The 25,026-nt window shown below is 39.2% G+C and overlaps 1 protein-coding gene across 10 annotated transcripts in view; it reads right to left on the bottom strand.

Annotated features, from left to right (window-relative positions):
- PIGG (phosphatidylinositol glycan anchor biosynthesis class G (EMM blood group)) overlaps positions 1-25,026 on the bottom strand; it is a 101,101-nt gene that overhangs the window by 33,840 nt on the left and 42,235 nt on the right. For 3 of the 10 annotated variants that reach the window (XM_069777004.1, XM_069777008.1, XM_069777013.1), the window contains 3 exons: positions 22,701-22,892; positions 17,634-17,943; positions 6,031-6,194 (listed from right to left, as the gene is read on the bottom strand). In XM_069777004.1, the coding sequence (XP_069633105.1) occupies positions 6,031-6,194; positions 17,634-17,943; positions 22,701-22,892 (666 nt within the window). Of the gene's footprint in view, positions 1-3,390; positions 3,673-6,030; positions 6,195-9,524; positions 9,628-17,633; positions 17,944-19,488; positions 22,281-22,700; positions 22,893-25,026 lie in introns of those variants that run through there. The other 7 variants (XM_069777007.1, XM_069777005.1, XM_069777009.1 and 4 more) reach the window with 7 other exon arrangements.

The following is a 25,026-nucleotide window of genomic DNA, read 5'->3' as shown; positions in this document are numbered from 1 at the left end:
TGTGGCAGTAAAACCCCATTCCAATTTTATAAAATCAATTCCAGATTTCCATGCACATCAATGAACAAGTAGATACCTTCTTCTATGCATTTTATTAATTTTTTTATTTAGAGAACAGGACTGCTGGCAAACACAATAGATAACAGGTATTAGCATTCTAGAGAGCACAGCAGCAGTATATTTTTAGTTGCAAACATTTTTTCAGCTTTAATTAACCTAAGGAAGAGAGAATGGAGTGAAACCATAAAAATTAAAAACTATTTATGTAAAATACTGAAGGGTTCAGAGAAAAATGTTCGGATTGTTCCTTTGTCGTTAAGGAGGGCTGCACTTTCTACCTGGGACTCAAAAAAAAAAAAAAGGTATATTGAAACACTCACTGCATGTGCAGTTTATGTCAGAAGGAAAAAGGATTAATGTATTAACATGGGTTGTGAATGGGGGACTCAATGAATCAAACACATTAGGTTGAAGATGGCAAAAGCTGATGTTAACTGCTGAAATTCCTTTAGCTAGCATGCCTTCCTAATTCTGTTTAGATCAGCATTATAAAAGAATTCACAGCAAAACTTAAGTTTGCTGTGCCGGCATTCTACATTGACAAAGTCATGGCATAACATTAAAAGTTTTGCAACTATAACACCCTCCTGTTGGCCATAACTTCCATTTTCAATACCTGAAATCCATCTGCTAACATAAAAGCACTGTTATAACTTTTGATCACTAAGGAAGAAAAGCCAATAAGTATGCAACCTTCTAATGCTAGGAAACATCCACCAGTTCACCCTGATACATTACTCATTAAACCTATTAAAACACAGTTTCCAATGTGGAAGTAATCTGAAAACTATCACAATGCCTAGCTGAAGAGTGGTAATTACACAACACTGTGAACGTCACCCACATAACAATTTTGTTTGGGGAGGAGCTTGAAAACTGAAGCCATCTGGAGTGTACTGCACAGTGATGTCACACAATATAGGTCAGACTATCCAACAACATGGCCCCTTTCCTAGTCATAAGGATCCCAAAATCCAAAGTTCTACTTCAGATCAGAGCAATAGAGCGCTTACTGTAAAAACTACCCTTTACATGAATCAGGTGCTCTCTGGAATTTATGCAAATCACACACAGAATACTTGGTTAAGTTCAGGCGTCAGTTTAATCAGTATGCCCTGTCTCAAAAATAGTTTCAAGAGTTATTGCACAGTTTCCATGGAAACCGAAGCCAAAGAGTACTTCTTACTATTTCTGTCTGTGAAAATCCCATCATATTTAAGCTGCCAAGTTTCTTTAGGAGACCCTGAAGGACTAAAAGCGGCAGTAATATCCATGTTACTGTCTATCACATGCCACTTAATTATTTTAGAAAAATATCTACCTTTCCATATGGGGAGAATATTTTATAGTTCCACATTCTTGATCAGATGGAAGCAAATTGTTTAAGGAGTTCCAGCTACATTTCCACTGCAAATGTGTTATTTCAAAACCTCCTTATCTTCTATTCCCTTTTCCCATACCAGCCAAAGATACATGGGCTATATGTATCTAATGCACCTTCACCTCACAAAGAGGCTTTTAACACTGTCTCCCATAACATCCTCACAGGTAAACGGATGCAGTCCGGGAGGAACTGTCTGCTAGGAACGTGGACAGTGGGGAGGACTGAGAAGTGCTCAGATGCCGGGCTCACAGGGTTGTGATCAGCAGCACAAAGTCCACCTGGAGGCCAGTCCCTAGTGATCAACCCCAGGGCTTGACACTGGGGCTGATACTTCTTTAACATCTTCATTAATGACCTGGACAACAGCATAGAGTGCCCCCTCAGCACATCTGCACACAATACAAAACTGGGAGGAGTGGTTGATACAGTAGATGGGTCTGCTGCCACTCAGAGGCATCTTGACAGGCTCAAGAAATGGGCTGACAAGAAACTCGCAATGTTTAACAAAGGGAGATGCCAAATCCTGCACCTGGGGAAGAATAAACCCATGCGCCAGGACAGGCTTGGGGCTGACCATCTGGAAAACAGCTTGGCAGAAAAGGACATAGGTTGTTCCTGGTGCACAACAAGTTGAATGTGAGCAAGCAATGTTCCCTTGAGGCAACCCAGGGCTGTAGTGGGAAAAGTAGAGCTAGTGATTAAAAAGGTGATCTTTCCTTTCTGCTGAGCAGTGCTGAGATCAAATCTGGGGTTCTGGATCCAGTTCTGAGCTCCCCAGTACAAGACAGACATGGATGTACTAGAGCAAGTCAACTGAAAGGTCACAAAAATTATGAAGTGATTGAAGCATCTGACATAAAATGAGAGGCTGAGGCAGCTGGGATTGTTTAGCCTTGAGTAGAGAAGGCTCAGCAGGGATCTCACCAATGTTCATAAATATGTGATGGGCAGAAGTAAGGAAGTTGTACCCAGACTCTTTTCAGTGGTGCCCAGTGAAAGGATGAAAGGCAATGGACACAAACTGAAATACAACAAACTCCCCTTAAACATCAGAAAACAACTGTTTTACTGCAAGGGTTGTCATACACGGGAACAGGTTGCCTAAGGAGACCCTGGAGAGTCCATCCTTGGAGATACTAAAAAACCAACTAGATATGGCCCTGAGGAACCTGCTCTAGTTGACCCTCCTTTGGACAGGAGGGTTGGACTCCAGACTCAAGTATTCTGTGATTTCATAAATGCAAAGTGCAGAGAGAGGGAAGGGTATGCATGTGTACTTGCCCCTAGGAAGTGATGCCTCAGTGGAGCTCAGCTTCTAAGAACTCCAGCAGGAAGCTCTGGTAAGCCAGCCCAACTGATGCAGCTATAAATTACATGGGCTCTGCTAAGTGGCTGGAATAAACAAAGATAGTTAGCACTGAAGTCAGGCCTCCCTGTCGAGGTCAACTTCCTCAGATGCAACAGCTCTAAACAGGCTGCAGGATGCTAGGGACTTTGCTGCGAATGGCACTGCTAAGCAGTTCTGGGCACATCCATTCAGCTAAGACTGTACCAGGATGTGTCAGGAATCCTGACAACATCCTGTGGCAATCTAACAGGACCCACTCAACATACTCCAAAAAAACCAGGGCTGTTGGATTCTTTTAGACCTTCCTATCTGGAGGAAGTGGGGAAAGGACCTTCATCTTGCACTCAGGACCACATAAAAAAAGGAAAGGCTTTGAATTTCACTAACCAAGGCATATTGCTTATAAAACAGTTAATAAGAAGCCTTTATAAAGAACATTCTAAAGCATCCAGCAGTTTTTTTAAAAGGTCAGTCTCCCATACATTTAAGAAAACACATGAAGCAGCTGAACTTCTGCCTTCTGCAGTTTCAGATTTGGCTCCAAGGAATAACGACAAAGTAATGAAACAATCATTTGGCCAGCAACAGCAAAACACAAGAGTAAAATAAAAAGCATACAGACCAAGTTCCAAGCACCATAACATACCAATTTAAACAAGTCCCAGCAGCTACAGAGATTCCAGGCCAGAATTATGTACTGTTTCGTAGAATAAACAACCTTACCAGTTGACCCAAATGAACCTTAAAATGGCCACACACACAAGCTGCTTGATGGAATCTACTTACATAAGTGATGTGGGTATTACAGGTCACAGCTACCCACTTGAGAGCAGTTTAAACCAGCACTGTACCTGGCAACACTACTAGCTGAGCTTTTAATCTGCAAAAATTCAACCAAGAAAACATCAGAACAACAACCAACACTACTACAGAGGCACATTATTTGAAACAATACTAAACAAGTATAGGTTCTCAAAGATTTTGTTACTGAAAGTTTTTTATTATTTTGTTAGAAGAGCTTTCAAAAAACATGCTATATGGTATCATTTTCTCTTCATTGTATGTTAGTGTTCATCACAGTCTGCAGTCTAGGGTTTAAACAACATTAAAACTTCAGCTCTTTAAAAACATTACAGGAGCTCTTTTTCTTTCCCTCTCCCTCCCCAGACAATGGCACTGAGGTGGTTTACTCCACTGTGCTTGGAGTCCTCCAAGCACAAGCAAAAAGCTCCAGTTCCAAAGCACCTACAGTATAATAATGAAGAATGGAAAGTGGGACTGCTAAAAAACCACAACAACACAAGAACATGGATGTGACCAGTGAAGCCATCTAGCACTATTTTAAACAAAGCATCACAGAGGTATAAAGGAATTGGGAAAACCAGTAGATTAATAGAAGGTAAGTAATACCCAGGGTCATGGGTCACATGTACTAGAAGACAAGAGGTAGGGCTTTTTATATGTACATGGTAACTCTTTTTAAGGAGAGCTGAAAGAACGGAGAAAACTTAAAGAGCTTGGATACTGGGAAGATGTACTGAAGGAGCAAAGCAGTAACTAAAGCTAAGCTGAGGAGCATTAGAAACACAGAGTTAAAACTGAGTGTGGTGTGAAGACACCAGGTACTAAGGAAAATTCAAGAAAGAGGTTTCTGTGGTTATACAAATCCAGACATCAATAATTAGTGTATTCTATATCTACTTCTCCTGAAGCAAAAAAATATCAGAATGAACACAGAAAAGGCTGGTTTTCAGAGGCATTATACATAAAGACCAGTACTTTGACAGTATCAGTAAGACCAAAGATGACTTCAAGGTAGCTGGCCTTAGACTAAGAAGTTATGTTCTACACTGAGTCTCAATCTACACTAAGGAGTGCATTATAAAGTAGAGAGCTAGACATCTTTAGAGAGCAATATGGCAGACAGGCAAATCAGTGAATAAGGTGAATAATAAATCGGCCTGCTAAAGGTGCCTGTTAATACAGCGCAATGGACAAAATGACTGTGCAGGAATTTAGCCTGTTAGAACAGGTCCTTCCTGGTTCAGAAACCTCCGCTAGCCTACACAGCTTGGTCATCTGGGGATCCCATCTCCTTACACCTTTGATGAGCACACACGTGCCAACACAAGTTCACAGTGTAGGTATAGCCCAAAACAAATAAGTGAAACGAGAAGAGAAGCCAGAAAACAAAAAGCACTGACAAGATGGGACCTGATGACACTCTGTAGATAAAGGGAAGTCAGAGGTTTACAGAGGATGACAATGTGTAAGGCAAAGAGTTGTGATAAACTACATACTGTCTAAAATCCTACCTGCCAAGCCTGCTGTAACATTTTGCTCCCCGTTTTTAAAAAAAAAAAAATAAATTACATTTATATTCCATGATAACAGAGAAAAGACTCTGGGATGGTAAGAATTTAGTCACTGTCAAATGTTATTTCTGTGAAAATATATCAAGTTTTTGTATCTGTGCACTAATATTATACGATACGGAATTTACAACGCTTCTCTCTATTTTAACATACTGCATCTCTCAGTTTGAATGCCCCGGATGATGAGCTAAATGCAATATTAGAGAGTCCAATTGGATTTTACATGCACACTCAACATTACATAAGCATTTTCCAACTGTTTTCTTAAAATTCCAAACGCACTAACTCATTTTACGTTAATCCATCCGCTACACAAGACACCCAAAAGTACCAATATTTTAGTTACAAATGACTGCAATAACCAGTAACATACAATAAAATAAATCTGTTTTATTTATAAAATGTTGTATGCCACTATGCAAAACAAGGACAGACATTCAAAGAACAGCAAGTTAGTTAAGTCTGAATTCTATTCTATTACTTTAAGAAGTGCTTCTCAGATGTCCTACTTAATAGGTTTCAAGAAGAATGTTTTTCTGCAGCACATGCTGTTACAACGGAAAGTAATAAAATCTTAAGTAATTTAGCACAGCAAACTGAGAACTCATTAAGAAAAAAAAAATTAGTAAGACATACACATATATTCCCAGTGCAAAACTTCTCCAGAGAAAATGAAACTGGAAGAGTGAGGTGATACAAACTCATACCAAAAAAAGAACATGCATTTTCTTAATAGAAAACTAACTTCCGTGGAAAAAAATTATGTGAACAAAACTATTTGTTTGAAAAGGTATACACTATATGGATAGTATTTATATCTGCAGCACATAGAGGAGCATTACTTTAGTTCAAAACATGATTACCTGCTAACTTCAGAACTCAAGTAGCACAGCAGATGAATGGCCCAAAGCAAAGGTCCTGCATATGTTGCAAATGCTGTAAGGAAGATAGCTGGTATCTCCACATAGCTTTCTAGTCCCACAAAACCTGCTGAAACATCCACAGTAGCAATGCCATTTGAATTCCCCTGAAAATAGGAATAAAAAAGTAAAGATTAAAATATCTCCAAAGAAACATTTAGAATACATTAGAATAATATTAATTATTGCACCCATTGAAGAAATTACTCTTTAAGCCACTTTACAGTACAGCCATATTCTTTACATCGGAATTTCAATAAAGCAGCTTACCAAACAAGAGCTTCTATTTAGGATTTACAGACTAATGAAGGCATGAACAGCATGATCTTTTGCTTGTCTTATTTTGTCTGCAAATTAACAAGCCTGTTTAATACATTACATCAAAAAGAGTTTAAAGCAAGCAGCTATAGTTGCTGATTTCAGTCACAATAATGAAAAAAATGCATTTTTCATCATACATGGTTCAAACCCAAGATTTTAGGCCTGTTGCCTTAAATTACACCAAGAAATAAATACTTCTTGTCCATAGAGACAACAGGGCGCTAATTTAGAGCTGTAGTAGAACACTACAACGCCCACCTGCCTGGCCCACAACACAAGTTGTTGCATGTAACCAGATTAAGACAGGCAAATTCAGAGATGTTTCCGCTTCCCACGTCTCTATACCACAATAGATTGCATTGAAATAGACCATAAGTCAGCCTAGATAGCCTGAATCATCAATAAAAGGCATTTAAAGCCTAGAAAGAGAAAACCACAAGGAACACACAGCAGTGAAAGTATCAAGAGCTGTCAAAGACTTCTATGTTTTATCTAGTTTTCTTTTTCAGTGACTAAGACCACTAAATAACGAGTGATAATATAAAATTCAAGGAAGTATTTTCCACTGGAAATGCCCAAGTATTAACTTTACTCAAACATCTAAAGCAGCAAACACACACTGTGATTAGCTTGGCACGTCACATAGGTTTCCTCAAATTAGTGCAAAAGCTAGTGGATATTCTTACAATACCTGGAGAAGCTGATTGGTTTCTACAGCACTGGTATTCTAACAGTCATCAAATTCTTCTTTCCTCCCTACAGCGAGCAATCCAAATGTAAGGGCTGTCACCACCGACAGCCTCAGAGCATACGAGGAATGGCAGCTACTCCTTTCCCTCCAACCTGATCTCCTCTCACCTTAGTGACAGCAGTCTTCTTGAACCGCAAGTTACCCCAGCAAAGAAGAGCCATCATCAAATACATGTCTGGGTTGCTTACAAAATCCAGAGCACACAGGGAAGCACGAAAAATAGGTTGTATTTTCACATACATAAGTAACTAGGCACTGGGGACAGCAAAAACCCTGTTCCTGAAACAGCTCTAAAATCTAAAGAAAAAAAAAGCCATCCTTGTTGACAGAACCATTCAGAGCTCATTATCTCCCATGAATCCTACCATGAAGATATCCCCAGAATGTAAGGGGAGTCTGAATCTGTAAGAGGGCAGTAAGGTATGGATTTTACCAAGACATCATACAGGAGAAAAATCTTGACTTATGACCGTCAGTATTCCTCCTTTTGACCTTCACCATGCACCACTGTAGTAAATTACTCTTACGCTGCACCAGTGTAATAAGTTATTGTTATGCATTTAGCATAATGTTCAGCAGTGACAGAAGCAGAGCAAAGAATAACTAATGATGAGCAGCTAAAGAAAAAGACTATAGGTGCCCTAGAGCCTGTAAGATGAGACTGGAAAAGAAAGCTGTAAAACAAGGCTCCTCAGGTTTAAGGGTTACAGACTGAGGACATGGCAAGAACAGATGGGTCAGGTGCAGCACTTGGAGAGCAGGGCAAGGTGCTGCTCCTCAACAAGCAAAAGTTTGACAGGGACAGGTAGGGAGAGAACCTGCTCTCTTTTCCCACAATCCCTGCCCACAGCAACAGGTCTTTTCCCCATCACATCTATTTATTTTCTCTCCCCTCCTTCTCTGTATGATGCGCACAGAGTAGAAAAGCTGAGACATCAGGCAATCCTGCTCTATCTCATGAAGAGCTGAAAGGTCTCTTCACACTGCTCCACCTGCACATACACATGGTCGATTCTTGGCACCTCAGGGCCACTCCTCATCCCACTGCATGTGAGAAGGAGCAAGAATAAATGCAGCACCTGGGAGTGCACGTCACTGGTCCTGTACAACAGGGCAAAAAGGTCTGCTGTCCTCTGGAAGGTAGTGAGGGCAGAAGGAAACAGGAGGAAGGAACACTGCTTCCCACCTTCTCCCCAACTCCCTGTGGTTCCTTTCACACAGGGCTCACTCCACCAATCTTTGACTTTGTTTAAAGCGATGCAGCTGTAGAACAAAGAGAGCAAGGATGCACACATTTGGATCCACACACTTACAACTCCAACCACACAGGATGTTAAGTGTCCAAACACCCTACTCTCACTAGGAATCTGCTGAGCCTCATGGATGGCTCCACAGCTACTACTGGAAGAGCCCTGCTGAGCAGTAGGAAGCATTTTTTCTTCACATTAGATATCTTTCTCCAAGACTAATTAATATATTTGAACTGAATTTTAGTAACTTATGACTTCTAATACTTCACACAATACATAAATAACTGACAATTCAGAGTGTTTGGTTTTATTTTAAAGTATCGCCCAAGTATTTCAAACAGTGCAATAGCTTATTGCGGTAAGGGTAGAAAGTGACAGAAGACAATGCACTATTGCATAAAAGCATTCCATGATAATCCGTCATGAGATCAACAAAGCACAAATATAAGAACACTGGCTAGAGAAACTACCCAGCATATTTGCTACAGTAACAGAGGAGAATCCCTCCATAGACAGTAATGAAAACAATCTAAACCCCTCTTCAAAGCTGCAATAATTTTTCTGAAAAATTTTCAGATACCACATCACTCACTGAATATGAGCTATTACCTGCAGTATCTCAATGAGTCTTGCTGGCCTGAGAAGTACAGAAGTGCAAGACAAAACTGACATGCTTCCGGCTTGTTTAACGACTGGTTTAACACAGCAGACTGTTACTGCACTTCCACTGAGCCCTTCACACAATTGTATGCCTTTCTAGTAACTGGAATTCTATAAACAAGCATAGAATGAGGAATTTACTTTAATTATTTGAAGCAAATAATTTAAGGTGAAAAAATAAAGTCATTGGAAAAGGTTGGTCAGAAAGGTTCTGCTGTCTCCGTCTTCGGAGGTTTCAAGACCCTGAGCAACTTGGTCTGAACTCACAGCTGATACTGCTCTGAGAATGGGGTTGAACTGTGGGCCTTTGAGGTCCCCTCCAACATAAATTATCCTACAATGCTTTTAAATCATAACAAGAAAAAGCCATAAGCCACTTTAAAATGTCACTCAGTCCATCTCTCTACCTAAAGGCAAGATGAATCAGATATAAATGACTCTGAAAATTTACAAACCTATTCTGTTCTCCTCCAGTGATAAAAAATACCAGAAAGTATAAACCAGTCTTAAAGGTTTTGAGACTGTATTTTCTTTCTGCTCTTCTGCAGATAGACTGCTCTAAGGATGGGAACAAAAAACCAAAAGACCAATAAATAAATACATGGAATTTTTGTTCATTTATGAGTTTTCATTCAATGTAACTAAAATGTTTTAAGAAATATTTACAGCAGCATAATTTTTTTAGGAGCTGCTATAGTTAAGAAAAACAAGTAAGATACTTATTTCCATTCTTGCCACATCTGAAGGGCAAGTAGCAATGATATAGTATACTTCTGGGAAATGACTGATAAGTTATGAGATGTGGACAACTCAGAGCTTAGGAGAAAACAATCAATCATTCAAGCTTGTTGAAAAATTCAATAAGAGGTTCTCAAGCTTGCAATAATATCCTAACAAATAAGTAGTGTTCTGACTAAATGTATTAATTTCATATCTGTTTGACAACACTGGAGTATTTTTAACTTTGCTTCTCCTCATTGGTTTACACAAAGCAATAAATAAAGCAAAGATGCTAACTACTAAAACAAGACTAAAAAAAACCTATGTAGTTTCACCCAGCTTCACATAAATAACAGAGGATTTTACCCAGCCAAGCTCTGAAAACCTCCAAGCATAAAGACTGTTCAGCCTGTGTGAGCAACATTTTCCACTGCTTGCTATTCACAAAAATCTTGCTGAAGGGCTGGAAAAATGAGTTAATGTGTAGTCTTCCCATGTAAGTTACAACTGTTTAATAAATTTGCCTTCTTGGTACACATTGTCAGAGAGCAGCAAGGGCCAGCTGGTTCTGCAAGGGAAGGTAAGCTGGGAAATGAGCATGAAAACAAGGCAAGTGAGAGCAGTAAGTCAGGAGGACTGGGAATGCTCAGTGGCATGTCCAGGTCAGGCCTGGATCCAGAGACAGTGATTAGGGCCAGACGCAGCCCAGGGATCACACAGCAAGTCCGCAGTGACAAGGCAGGTCCAAGATTCGCCAGGAAGCCCAGTCACCAGGTCTAGGTCCAGATCAGGATCAAGAAGGTACGAGACAGGAAGAGACATACCTGCTTACAGAGCTGTGACACAGCACAGGCAGTAAAGCATCAGATTAAAAGCAGCTCCCAAAAGAAAGGAGGGCCAGGCCTTTCTTCCTAAGGCCGTGCCTAATAATACAGTTTTCTCCCAACAGCTCCTCTCAGTGAAGGAGATAACCTTGAGTTCTGCTAAACTAAACTCCTAGACAGGAGATGCGCTCAGGGCCCTGGCACAGATAAAGTACAGAATGCAAAACCAAGTGTAAGCTCAAGGCATTTGTTTTCAACCCATACTTAATTTGGTTTTTCTTCTGCTTCTACTTAAGATCAAAATATTAGCTTCCACACCCAGGCACTTAATTTCCCCCCTACACTTTTATCAACTATACCAACTGAATAATGAAAAATAGTATCTGTTCCTATGAACCTTGCTTACTCTGTACACTTCGGATTTTCACAGCTATGCTTCCATAAAGTCTTTAAGGAAATTTTTTTCAAAAGAACACTGCCTCATTCATTAAATATGCTATCCTGAACAAGGCTATTTTTACTCACTAACATATTCAAAAGGCCATCACTTACATTCCACACTTAGCGAGACAGAGTTACTGCTTTTGTCATTACATGCCCATGTTGCTGAGCCTTTATTAAATCTTGGTAGGCAAGAGGGTAAGAAGTCTCATTCTCCTTATAATCACACCAGGACCTGTGCAAAAAGTAGTTCTCCAAATCTCACTCCTATTTCCAGATGAAAGAGTTTTATATTTAGTTTATATTCCTCTTCTCCTGCCTCATTTAGCTAGCATGGTTTAAATTTAGTATCCAATCTGATCTACACCAACAACAAATTTCAGTGTTTTTCAAAGTCTGTATTTCAACCATAAACCTGCTATTATTTTTGTATGCTACATTAGATCTTTATGCCTGCCTAGAAATTAAAAACCTAGCACCACTCTGAATCCACCCAGTTTAATAGTGGTAGCTCTTGTAACCACAAAACTTGAGGAAAGTAAGTCAGGGAACACATTTACATCTCTGCCAGCAGTGCACATCATGCCTAATAATACAGTTGAGCTTCCTTCACATCTCTCCCCTAGCATTGAAGCATATATATTGCTCATTCCAGAGGTAGCAAACAAGTGACTAGCTGGTACCAAGGTAGGCTGAACAGGGGTCAATATTGAAGTTGAGAAATTGATGGACTTCTCCAGCAGAAACAGCCCAGTTGTACTTCCTTAATGCTTATTCAGTATTTAAGAATAAATGTCACATACTGTCTGAAATACAACCCTTCCCTAAGTCAGCCAAAATGTGACCTCAATGTTGATAGTCATGGCAAAGACAGGTAGTTGCTAAATCTGGGACACCTGCACTTATTAAGAATGGTGTACCTTCACTGGAAGACATTGGAAGTAACAAGGGGATCTGAAAGCTGTCACCAGGCAAAGACCTTGTTTTTCCCACAAGGTAAAGGAAAAAGATTAAATGGGTTATTCAGACAATTAAAATCTGTTACTAAACAAAAGCTACATCATGAAAAGTACGGGTACTTTCAGAGTTCCACCTTCCATCACTCAGGTAAGGAAGAGCTGGAAAGTGTACATAACCACACAAAATCATCTATGGCTTCTCCTGAGGTCACTTGCCTATGGTACTCGAGATATACATAAACACTTAAAGATTGAGTGCCTGCATCTGTCACAAAAGGTGTGAGTAAACAGGGGAACCCGCATTGCCATGAGAAGAGAGTGTTTCTAACACACCTGAAGGGGAGGTAAACTTCTGTGTGTTTGGGAGAGGGGAGTCCCAGTGTAGGGGTGGGGGCTAGATCTTTTTCAAATCAGGTGTACAAAATGGCACAGAAATTGGTGAGTGGTCAACTGTTGTATACCTGGTATGGAACTTACATCTATAGTTCAGTGACTGCCAGTTAATTAAGTGCCATTAATGTATGATTGCCAGTTAATTACGTGTCACTAACAAAACACTTCAATCCTGATTTTAAGCTACACAAACTGAGCAGTTTTTCCCTTACAACAAGTCATTTGTGCTCTAGACTCTGAACTCAAAGGAAAGGGAAGGAGAAACTTAAATATATCCAAGAAAAATAATTAATGAAGAAGTGGGGGTTGTAGGTTGGCAGATTTTTTAATTTTCCTTGCTAGTGCAGATCAGAATGCTACATACTGAGGAAACCTACATACAAAGAGCATGAAATTAAACATAATTTCTGGAAGAAGTTTCTTCCATCCTGGGATCTACAGTCCCAGACAGGAAAATCTGTTCTCAGAACAAATTGGGAGAAGTTTAGCAATTGAAGAGAGAACATTAATTAGATTTTGAGGGACCTTTGTAGCCTCTGTAATTTTATGAGCTATCAGCTCAACCATTCTACTTCTCTACACTAATATTTTGCACATCAGATAATTGCTTTAACTGAGAAGGGAAACCAAAACCCCTCTTAGCCTTGTATGATTCAATTTGTTCTCTTCCATACCTGCAGAACAATTTTTTCATCAGAGAGTAAAACAACAAAGCTAACATCTGAAGAGTGATATTTTGGTCAAACTCTTAATCTCCATCCTAGAAAGGGCATCTAATGTAAACGTACTTACAACATTTTTAAAAGAGAACGAAAAACTTGCTCTCTAAGGAGTGGGGGGCGGAAAAAAATTCTATCTGTCTTGACTCTTAAAAGCACTTTTTCCCTTATCAGAATTGATTTCTCTATTTTTGAAACATCTCTAGGATGTTTTGAAAATAGAAAAAAATAAAGAAACAGAGATAAATAGAGAAAATAGAGAAATAGGCCACAATCAAAACTGTTCTTTCTAAACTCTCTCCTGTTCTATTACAATTAATGTCATTTTATTCTGCCTTGGGCATGCTGAACAGGCGCACACCTTGTTTTTCCAAGTAGACAGCCAAAAAAATTTGCAAAATACTGTTGGCAAGTTCTTCTGAAATTGATACATTTTTTAAGAGGCCCTATGCTAAAGAAAGAATTTGTCAAAATTTTTTCTAAGCCGTTGCTAAATTCAGAAGAATCTCTTCAAAGCTGAAGTTTACAGACATGTGATGGGACAAAAAAAGGCAGCTCTTTATCTGGATCTACTCTACTTTGTATCTTGGACTTGGTAATAAACAGCATAGGAAACAACATGAGGGAAAAAAAGCTTTGGTCTGTTTCGACCAGAAATTTTGATAAGTAACTATCACCCTTCATTCTCCAGATCTTAGAGTGACAGGAGATGACCAGTCAAGCAATCTGGCTCACAATGAAGCAATGGAGAACTTCTCCTCCCTGAGCTTTGGATGCTGTGACTCAGCAGCATTTCTATGTGCAAGAGACTCCCTTGTCAGAGCTAATTTTTAAAATATCCTCAAGTTTGCTGAAATCTGTATCTTTTTGGAAGTTATTATTTCCAAAGGAAACACATCTAGAAGAAATATCAGAATTGCCAGCGGGGTGATGGGGCCCAGGTGGATGCCCTGAAAATGCAGGATATCCAACAGCACAATGTGCGGCCAATTAAAATGGAAATCACTTCTTCCAGTCTTCTAAAAACCAAAAAACTCCTCAATTGCAAGGGTAGTTGAAAGTGCAAAATATAAGTTATTAAAAAGAAAAATCTTAAAACACATTTCTATGTTCCCACTAACACCAGTATAAAACCACTAAAAAAACCCAACACGTGCTATTAGATCTGTTAGCTTTTACTGGTCTTGAACAAATACATTTTTATTGGTATAGAAAAAAACCTTTGGCATAGCATTGTCAAATGAAAGGAGGTATCATGCTCTTGATAGCCTCTGATAGCTTATTTCTGAAGCAGCTAAACACATTTTCCAAAGTTCATGGAAATTCTTCCAGAAAAGTTATTCCCCAATTTTTTGCAGCACTCAGATCAGAGAAGACACAAAATTTAACCTGCCCAATTACAATTCCACAGCAAAGATATTATTTCAGGAAGTCCTTACTTTCTATTCCATCATACCATATTGGCCAGAGATACATGGCCTGTATGTATCTAATGCACTTTCACCTCATAAGGAGGCTTTTAACAGCGTCTCCCATAACATCCTCACAGGCAAACTGATGCAGTCCAAGCTACAAAAGCGGACAATGAGGTGGACTAAAAACCGGCCCAGCTACCAGGCTCACACAGTTGCGATCAGCAGCACAAAGTCCACCTGGAGGTCAGTCATTAAGGATCAGTCCCAGGACTTGGCACTGGGGCCAATACTGTTTGACATCTTCATTAATGACCTGGATGATGGGACAGAGTGCCCCCCCAGCAAGTCTGCACACAGGACAAAACTGGGACTAGTGGTTGATACAGCAGATGGGTCTGCTGCCACTCAGGGGCACTTCGACAGGCTAAAGAAATGGTCTGACAGGAAACTCATGATGTTCTGCAAAGGGAAATGTCAAATCTGGCACTTGGGGAGGAATAAACCCATGCCCTGGGTCAGGCTGGGGGCTAACCATATGGAAAGCAGCTTGGTAGAGAAGGACATAGGTTGTTCCTCGTGGACACCATGTTGTCTGTGAGCCAGCCATTTGCCCTTTGTGCAAAGAACAAGAGTACCTGGGACTGCATTAGGGAGAGCATCACTAGCTGGTTGAGGGAGATGCTCTAGTCCCTCTACAAAGCAGTGATGAGATCACACCTGGGCTCCTGGGTCCAGTTCTGGGCTCCCCCCAGCACAAGACAGACATGGATCTACTGGACAAAATCCACTGAAGTGACACAAAGATGGTGATAGGAACAAAGCATCTGACATACAAACATCTATCTGAAAGGGCTGGGTCTGTTTACTCTCAAGATGAGAAAGCTCAAGAGGGATCATAACAATGTGTACAGATATCTGATGGGGGGGAGTAAAGAAGACATAGCCAGACTCTGACCACCTCAGTCACTCAGTAGTGACTAGCGAAAGGATGAAAAGCAATGCACACAACCTGAAATACAAGAAGTTCTGTTAAACATCAGAAAAAGCTTTTTTACTGGCTAGAGTGGTCAAGCACTGGAACCAACTGCCCAGAGAGACTGCAGAGTCTTCATCCTTGCAGGTACTTAAAAATGGACTGGATACGGTCCAGACCAACCTGATCTGGTTGACCTGCCATTGGACAGGGGAGGTTGGGTTGAATGATCTCCAGAGGCGCCTTCCAGCCTCAACTATCCTGTGATTTGGTGGTTCTATGAAATTCTCACCCAACTGTACCAAGAATTCATCAGTGCAAATGGGTGCTTTATGAAAACATTCAAACCATTCTTTATTAGTCCCTTCTCCATAATTAGGATTTTCTTGCCAGCCTACCCACCATTAAATTTCTGACAGCTGCTTTTGCTTGGTACCTCAGTACTGAGAGGGCCCTGCCTTCAGCCTCTTGCCAACCCAACTAAGGGCTGCTCTCAGAAGGCCATAATCAGAGATGACTGCCTGAACAGTAACATTCAAGACATGCAAAAGCCATTCAACGAAAAAACATTACATCCTCTGAGCCGGAAAACTGGGTAGGAAGGGATGAATCAGGATGATCTTATCCTCATCAGCAATTCCCTATCCTTACATGCACTCTCAGAGCAAAGTCAAGCCAATCCTCAGCCAGTACTAACAGGATCAGCAACTGAGTAGGTAAGTACCGTAAGCTTGACCACAGTTTTAACATCCTCAGTCATGCCTCAAAAGTCAAGCCAACACAGGTCTCACCTTGAAATTTTGCAACAAATCAGAAAGCCTATCCTCCTAAACCAGAAACAACCTGATTTCCAACTTAACACATGCCCTCTTAAGACAGTGTCCTGGTTTCAGAGGGGTTAGAGTTAATTGTCTTCCTAGTAGCTGGTATGGTGCTATGTTTTGAGTTCAGTATGCAAAGAATGTTGATAACACACTGATGTTTTCAGTTGTTGCTAAGTAGTGTTTAGGCTAAAGTCAAGGATTTTTCAGCTTCTCATGCCCAGCCAGCAAGAAAGCTGGAGGGGCACAAGAAGTTGGCACAGGACACAGCCAGGGCAGCTGACCCAAACTGGCCAATGGGTTATTCCATGCCATGTGATGTCACATCTAGTATAGGAACTGGGGGGAGTGGGGGCAGGGGAATCGCTGCTCGGGGACTAACTGGGTGTCGATCGGCGAGTGGTGAGCAATAGCACTGTGCATCATTTGTACGTTCCAATCCTTTTATCATTGCTGTTGTCATTTCAATACTGTTACCATTATCATTATTAGTTTCTTCTTTTCTGTTCTATTAACACATTCTTATCTCAACCCACGAGATTTACTTCTTTTCCTGATTTTCTCCCCCATCCCACTGGGGTGGGGGGGTGGGGGGCGGGGAGTGAGTGAGCAGCTGCGTGGTGCTTAGTTGCTGGCTGGGGTTAAACCACGACAGACAGTCTGCTACACTAAGTCTCTAACATTATTAGAAGTGGAAAGAACTTCTCCAGCTTCAGTGCTAATGAAAGTTTTTGCAGAATTGCAACCTTATTTGCAATGCAGAGAACTATGTTACTGAAATTAGTAAGGCTCCTCAGGAAAGAAGATACCATTTGATATAATAAGATTGCCAATTAGCTATGATTCTCATAAGAGACATTACCTTGTCACAGAACTTCCCTTCCATCTTAAACTGTACGTAGACCTATTGTGATGCTACCAAAGGTTTTGTAAGCCTCAAGAATCAGGGACAAAAAGGTTTTTACTGGCATTAATCAACTCAGCTGAAATTTTTAAATTTATTATCACCAGAACAGTACTTAGGAGGCCCACTAACAGACCAAAATCACCCCTGGTACAGGTATCCGATACTTTTAACACTTTTGGAAATCTGTATTGAGGATAAGTTATCAAGGTATGCATCTTTCCCTGATTCTGAAAACAAAACCTTAATAATACAGTTAAAAACTAAACCCTTCTGACAACTCAGTAAACTCTTCAACTCTGAGACTTAGTTGGCATTTTACTCACAACAGACAATATTGCTTTCAAAACCTATTCCCCCCTCCCACCCCTGTAGGGGAGAGTATTCAAGCTTACCTGAAAATAGAAGAAAGCTTGGCCAAACCAATAGTGCATGATAGTAATCTGTGCTGCATCAAATTTCAAAGGTCTCCAGATATATTTTGTCATCATTGTCTGTATCAGCAGACAAAACACCAAGACTGGTAAATTGTGAGGTCTAAATAGAAGGGCTGCTAGTAGAACCAATCCACTATATACTTCCCATAATCCTGTACTCTTCACGCTGGAGTCTGCAGAAATAACCTGTGACTTTAGTAAATCTTTAGTGCCAGTGAAGACTATGCCAAGAACAAAGACATAAACAAAACGAGCTTCAGTAATCCCCCTAAAGAGGAAATAAATAAAAAAAAATTTAAAAAAATTAATAAATAAATGAGAAAGATGAGCTACTTACTAATATCTATTTCACAGGTCAAAAAGTCTTTCAAGAGAGGTGCAAAACCAATGCAATTCTGCCAAACAGGTTAAATTCTAAGGCTAGTTACTGGCCAATTTAATGAGAAAGCTTTCTCAAATACAAAATCTCTAAAAATGGTTCATACTTAAATTACAATACCTCCAAATCAACTTTAGCAAAGAAAACTGCTTGTGCTAAAAACTAAACTAACCTAAAATATAAAAATTAAATTATATGTCAATTAATGTAACCAAAATAAATTTATGTTATTACTATTCAAGGTCTAGATCCATAAATACTTTCATATAAGTATGCCATTTTTATCGCGTAATGAATTTCCCCCCAAATACTCCTTAGAGTGATATGGAAACTTTATTTCAGGCATTAAATTGACTTAAAAATTACTATTCCCTTTAAGTTGTTCAGTGATTTTTCACAACTCACTCATACAAATGTGTTTCCTTTTAGTCAACCAAAAAGACTGTGACAGTATTTGAAGATCCTTATTTGTCTGAAACTTCTGCACACTTCAGACATTTTCTCACCTTACACAGCTGCACAGATATACAGATACACTAGTTTATACCAGCACATTTTTTCCTTGTAACTGTACACATTTTTTCAAATCCCTAAGCAATCCCAGTACAGAAAAATGAATGTTTTAAGTAGTAAGTGTAATTAGCATCTACTGCTATGTTCATTGCACTTATAAATTCATTGGCTTCTTCATTTCCAGCAAAAGTCACCTTCTGAAGAAAACACAGCATCTCATCCAAAAAGCTGACAAGGACAAGGACCAGTAACCTTAAAAACTGTGACCTGCTATTCTAGAAGTGCAAGGCCCAAGAAACAAAGAAAGTGAAAGCAGACATCAATCAGAATGCACTCATATTCTTATGTTTACTGGGCAAAAAAAGTCGCAGATCATGCTAGTGTGAGCTAAGCTATAATAATCCATTGAACTCACTAAATGAGCATATGAAAAACTTTGTGGTTATAAAATTATTTTTTTTATCTTGCAAAAGGTAAAAATACACATTATCTACACATTTACTCCATAATTTTATATACATTATCCTTAGGGATTACCAGTCACTTTATACATGAGTGGTGAATGAACATGGTCTCCTGCAAAGTTAATATGATTCACTCAGAAGTGAGGATTCTTGAGTTATCTGGACTTAATAATATATGGAGGATTAGACCACGACACTAAAAATACTAAAAGCGTGATTACACTTGGTGTAACTAGTGTAACTAGCTGACCACAGAAAACACCACTAGTCAAAATTTCTAAAAGTAAATTCTCCTTTTAAGTTCAATTTTTTTTTCTGTCTTTGGAAGGTCACCTTCCTTCTCAAACAATTACTAACAAATGAGTTTGAATTCAATCTCTCTTTTCCACATACAGGAAAGAGAACCAAAAAGCAAGACGAGGAATAATAAGCAACAGTATTTACATGTTCAGGTTTCTTTGCACCCACAGAACCAAGAAAAAAGGCAAAACCACCACATGATAGTGATGTGGCCTTCCTAAACCTGAATACAGTGTTCTGTTTTGTGGTTTAGCTTTCAAAGGTTCAAACTCATACCTAATGGTCTATGCAAAGGGGCTTTACTATTTTATTCCCTTAAATAGCAAGCCTTTGTAAAACCCCTGTAAGGCCCACTGGCTTCTTCCTTTAGGGGGAAAAAAAAAAAAAACAGTAAAGTTTAGAGAATTCCTGCGTTTCTGGCTAATGCAGAAATCCAGTGCGCTTTTTCAGCATCTCTGGTGATTCTGATGTAATTATTACCATAAAATATTCAGATACATTCATGCGACTTAAAGGTAAAATTTTAAGAAATAGCTTTGGGTATTTGTCACTATTAAATGAGTTAAGTGAAAACTGAAATTAACCTGTTTATGGAAATTCAAACTAAAAAAACAATTTCTCAGCAAATTATTTTGTTTCAGTATGGTATATACTTACCTTTTTCATTGCACAAACTATCATTTTTTAAAAGAACTCTGAGGAAAACAGAAGGCCAAATGACTTCCTTGCATTTTTTAATTTAGAGGTTATCTTATTTATTGAAGATGGGACACACTTCAATTGCATCTTCTCCCTCATCCACCTCCCAGCAGTTGTCACATTCAGAGAAAAAAAACTTATCTTCAGTAAAGGTACAAAGAAGGGGCATTTCAGAGCAAAGATCCTCCATCTTACAGAAGAAAGCATTATGCATGAAAAATGCAGTGGCTGCCTACAGCTTTTTCTCATATTACACAAAACTACCTCTACCTTGCAGCTGGATCTGGAGCTATTCCGTATCATGAATACACTAAAGATACCTCTAGACACATTTAAAAGAAAGTCCTGGTTTTGTTCCTGGTGGCGTTTTAAATAGGCTTTTACTATTTATCACATCAGCTACCTAATAAAGATGAGCTAGGATCACTATGTCAACGCATCACATCTGAAATCTACTAACGTGTCTACCATCTTTTTTGACATGCTGTATTGGGAGCCTTGCTGAAGATAATGAGTTTGAGGAGTTAGTGATCTTGGGCAAACCATGGCTGCTCTATTAGGCCTTGTACTTCAGCCTCAAGAAGCCCACGTTAGCCTGAGTAGCTGCTGCAAGGAACAATGCTAGAACCCCTGTGCTGGCCTGTGTTGTGCCACTGGTGGGCATTATGACAGAGATAACATTCTGACCTGGCAAGAGTAGGCACATGGGTTTATTTTGGTTTGTTAGGGTTTTGTTGGTGGTGGTGGTGGTTTGGGTTTTTTTGTTTGGGGTTTTTTGTTGGTTTGGTTTTTTTGGTGGTTTGTTTTTTTTTTTTTTTACACACAAAATAAAAGGTACCATGGTATGGTGAGGGAAGCAGAACCTCCCAAGAGATGGGACCCGTGTGCCACAGCTTGCCATGGGAAGATTCATCTGGGGTTTGTCTGATGCTGCATGAAAGCAGGGTTCCCAGCATCTGAAAGCACTCACTACCTATATTCCTTTTTCAATCTTATTAAAACAGCTATCTGTTACATATTTGTTGTTGGTCCTTTCTTACTGACAACTGGAAAGAGCCCTGCACCACGCTTCCCGCCCCAGGTGTGGAACACATGGTGACACAAAGGTCGAAACCTGTGTTTGCTAACCCCACCAGCTTTCACCAAACTGCTTACACAGATGATCTAAATAAAGGTTATAAAGCTTTGAAACATGACAGTAACTTTTAAACCTGTATATAACATGAGATATATAACGGGCTGACATAATTTAAGCAAATCACCATATTCACTATTTAAGGCAAAATAACACTAAAAGCCTGTATCTTTCTTGTTATAATTGCGATCAATATGCTGATTATAGAATGAGCAAGTTCCCAGTAAATACTCTGCCTTTAGTATTTAAGTACTCCACTTCTTTCTCTAATCACATTTTATTTGTGGCTCAATTGCTGTAATTAACTTCTGTCTCACATTGCAATATTTTTCTTCCTATTGCAAGGACAGTATTCTTCTCCAAGGATGTTACACAAACACAAAGCAAAACTAGACGTCACACTCAGAAATCAGGCATGTTTCAAACACAGAACCAAATCCTGCAGACTAAGTAAAGATTACCATTACTTTTGCATCCAGCAGAGCTGGCACACAATGTTAACACTAGTATACAACTAGAATTATCTTCAGTATGTGGAGAGATGGAATGTATGTAAATATATCTAGATATACATACATAAAATATTTGTTATAAAACATGCCTCGTTAGCAAATCTGATCTTCTATATGTCCTAAGATCTCCTGCAGGGTTTTTTCCATCTCTGCACATCTTGTGAATTTCTGGTCCCTGATTAAGAAGCTCCAACAGAAACCATATGCATCCATATCAAATTCAAAATGAGTGCAAGAGTAAGTTTATTATATCTATAAGACAATTGTTTTACAACTTCTCTTCCATGACCCCTTCCTCCTCATCAAATGTCCTAACTAACTCTGGGAGTTTTCTGCAGCTCTCTGACATTTAGAAAAACTTGAGGTTGCAGAGCCAGGTACAATCCAACAGTAAAAAGTATCCTAAGAAAACTAAAGCCACTTAGCTACATTCCAAAAGTAGCTACTGGTGAAAGAGCTAATAGCTTCCTTACAGTTACAGACTAGTTCTATAAGAAATGTAACATCCACATACAAATTCTTTGTACGCATTGTGCAGCACAGCCTAGGCCTCAAAAAGGATGTGGTTGTATCTTGAAAGGCCATCCATTACAGAACACTCACCTGCAAAAGAAAGATATGGAAAAGCAACTCTCCCAATTACTGCCTAAGAATTTCAAAACTAGGAATTAGCTAAATGATCTTGGCACATGCTCTGCCAAATGTGGCAAGTCCATCTAAAACGAGGAGATGGTGCATTTGGAGTTTCTCTGTAGCAAAAACACAGGGTATCACCATTAGATTTTCCTCATATTAATTCTTATCTGATTGGCTTCTGATCTGTCACAGTCAAAAGACCCTTCATGGGACTCAAAATTATGCACATACCACAAAAACTGAGTGCTGGCCACCTACAAAATAGAGTTTTATTCACAAAAATGTGATTGCAGCCTAGACATAACATACCCTCCCACCTCATCCCCTGATATCCAAAGTGTTAACACCTCTCTAGAAATACAGTTACATACCTGTTGATTAACTTACTTTGAAATATCTTTGCTGGCATGTTGCCATGGAAATATGACATTTCCAATAGCTGCCCGGTAACTGTAGACTCCCAGGAGCCCGAGCACCATAGCAATTTTTGAAACCAGGGAGCATCTTCTTTGAACCAGAAAGAAGATCATAAGTAGAGAAACTGCAGCCAAGAAGGAGAGTTCAGATTTCTGTTCAGAGCTGGGAAAAAAAACAAACCAAAACAAAAAAAACCCACAACAAAAAAAAACTTCAAACCACTGTAATTACTGCTAAACACATTTGACAAAGCCTTAGCTACAGCACCGTACTTCCAAATTAATCACTGCACTGACATCTGTTATTAACTTTCCAAGAGGTATGGTAAAATATTTGAGTATTTTTAGAAAAGTGGTTTCATTAATGAGGTTTTCTATTCAAGCATGCATGTTTAAAAGTGTAATTATTGTGTTCCATCATATGCTAGTTATTCTGTTAATTATATAAAAGCTGAGCTGCATATTGCATAATAGAAAAGGGTCTAATGCTTTTAAACCAGGGTTTTGGTTTTTATACATTTTGAAAGAGTGCATTTTGCTTATACTACAGCATGTCATTTTCTAGCATAAGGCAGAAAAGATTTTTTCACTATAGAATTAGAACTATTCTCTCTTTTTAAATAACTGCACATGTATTTGATTTCATTTTAGACATACAAAACACTACCTAGCCGAAATGACCAGAAATATACTTCATAGTTTAAAACATACACGTACAAACACTTCAGCACAGTATGATTAATTCCCTTACACAACTACAGCACCTGGTACTGGATCAATACATACAAGAGATAAAGACACAAAATTTGCATCATGGCCAAGAAGACTACAGGTACAGTTTGTTTGTTGCCCTGCATCCTAAATAGGTAACATTCACTCCAGAATCAAGGGCATTTCATTGCGTATGCTGCCAACATTTTGTATTTAAATCTACAGTAATATCAATTAGCACTGCAAAATGTAATGGGGTAAGGTAAAGGTCTGCACTCAACCCCTACTCTAGCTAGCTATGCAATTTCAGAAAGCCCACTGTAATCCAAGAACTGCTAACCCTTGCCTACTGCAAATATTCCCAGTATCCCAAATGACCTAGAACCACTAATTTTGTTAGATTGACCTTCTGTTAAGAACATCACATAGAATGTGAGAGCCAAGGGCTCCATCTTCTGTCTTCCACACTTCAAAATGTCATCATAAAAGATCACTAATTTCAGCAAACTGACAGTTAGCCTGGGCTGTTACCTGCATTAAGTCTGACTGCACTTACAAAACTCCAGTTTTATCATTGTTTTAATTAAAATTATAGTACTTCAAAGAGGTTTACTTTCCTATTCCCTAGTATATGCTTTAACAGGAGTTGGACCAATAACTGTTGTGCTTGGAAAGTCACAGAGGAAAGAATATGGGGCAGAAGAATTGTCCTGTTAGTCCTCCCTGCAGGACCCAGTCAAGCACTTTATACAACTTAACAAGACTCCCAAGGAGTAAGAACCAGAACACTATGGGAGAGAAAATGTAGTCTTGATGTTTCTCCTCACTATTGTTCTTCCTCTACAGGAAAAGACAGTAGCAGCAGTGAATGGATTGCTGCAGCAACCTGTGAAGATAGTGTCTGTACTATCTCTTATGATCAACACATAAAGAAGTAATTTAGTAGCCACTGCATCTTTCAAATGAACCTTTGTGGAAAATTTTAAAAGCTTTCAGGCCATATTCTCCTTTGGCTGCTCATTGTATGAGAGTGAGATAACACAAATCAGGGATAAATAAAAGCACATCACCATCATCATCATCTTTGTCTTTGGCTCTTTACCTAAAAAAGTCAATGCACGTCTGTTAAGAGACTTTTGCAGGCAAACCTAACATAGCAACACATAAAAAATTAAAAAATATTCCTACCTGTAAGAAGTAATTGCTGGTGCTATATCAAAGGAAGACACTCACCAACAGCTGCAATTTCCTACAGTGTACATCTGAAATCATACTCTAACCCCCGCCAAAAGATAGAAAATTCTCAATGAAGGCCCAGTGGACAGCAAAGGTATGTTCAAAGTCACATGTACATCAGTCACTAATAGTGCATTCTTGACTGCTAGCAAAGGGTTTTATATTCAACTTGTGTCCACGTTTTCTGGTAATAGTCCTGTGATTTCTGTTTTGGATTTTTGTAAATTCGTTGCAAAAAAGCCTACTCCAGTGTTTCATAGAGTTTGCTGAAGCAACTATAAAAGAATTTATAGCAAGTGAAGTCAGGTCAGCATAAATCACCTACAGTTTCAAGGTTTTCCAGCCAAGGT

Source organism: Haliaeetus albicilla, chromosome Z, assembly GCF_947461875.1.
Source record: "Haliaeetus albicilla chromosome Z, bHalAlb1.1, whole genome shotgun sequence".
Classification (NCBI taxonomy): Eukaryota; Metazoa; Chordata; class Aves; order Accipitriformes; family Accipitridae; genus Haliaeetus; species Haliaeetus albicilla.
This window is presented reverse-complemented; position numbering and strand designations above follow the sequence as displayed.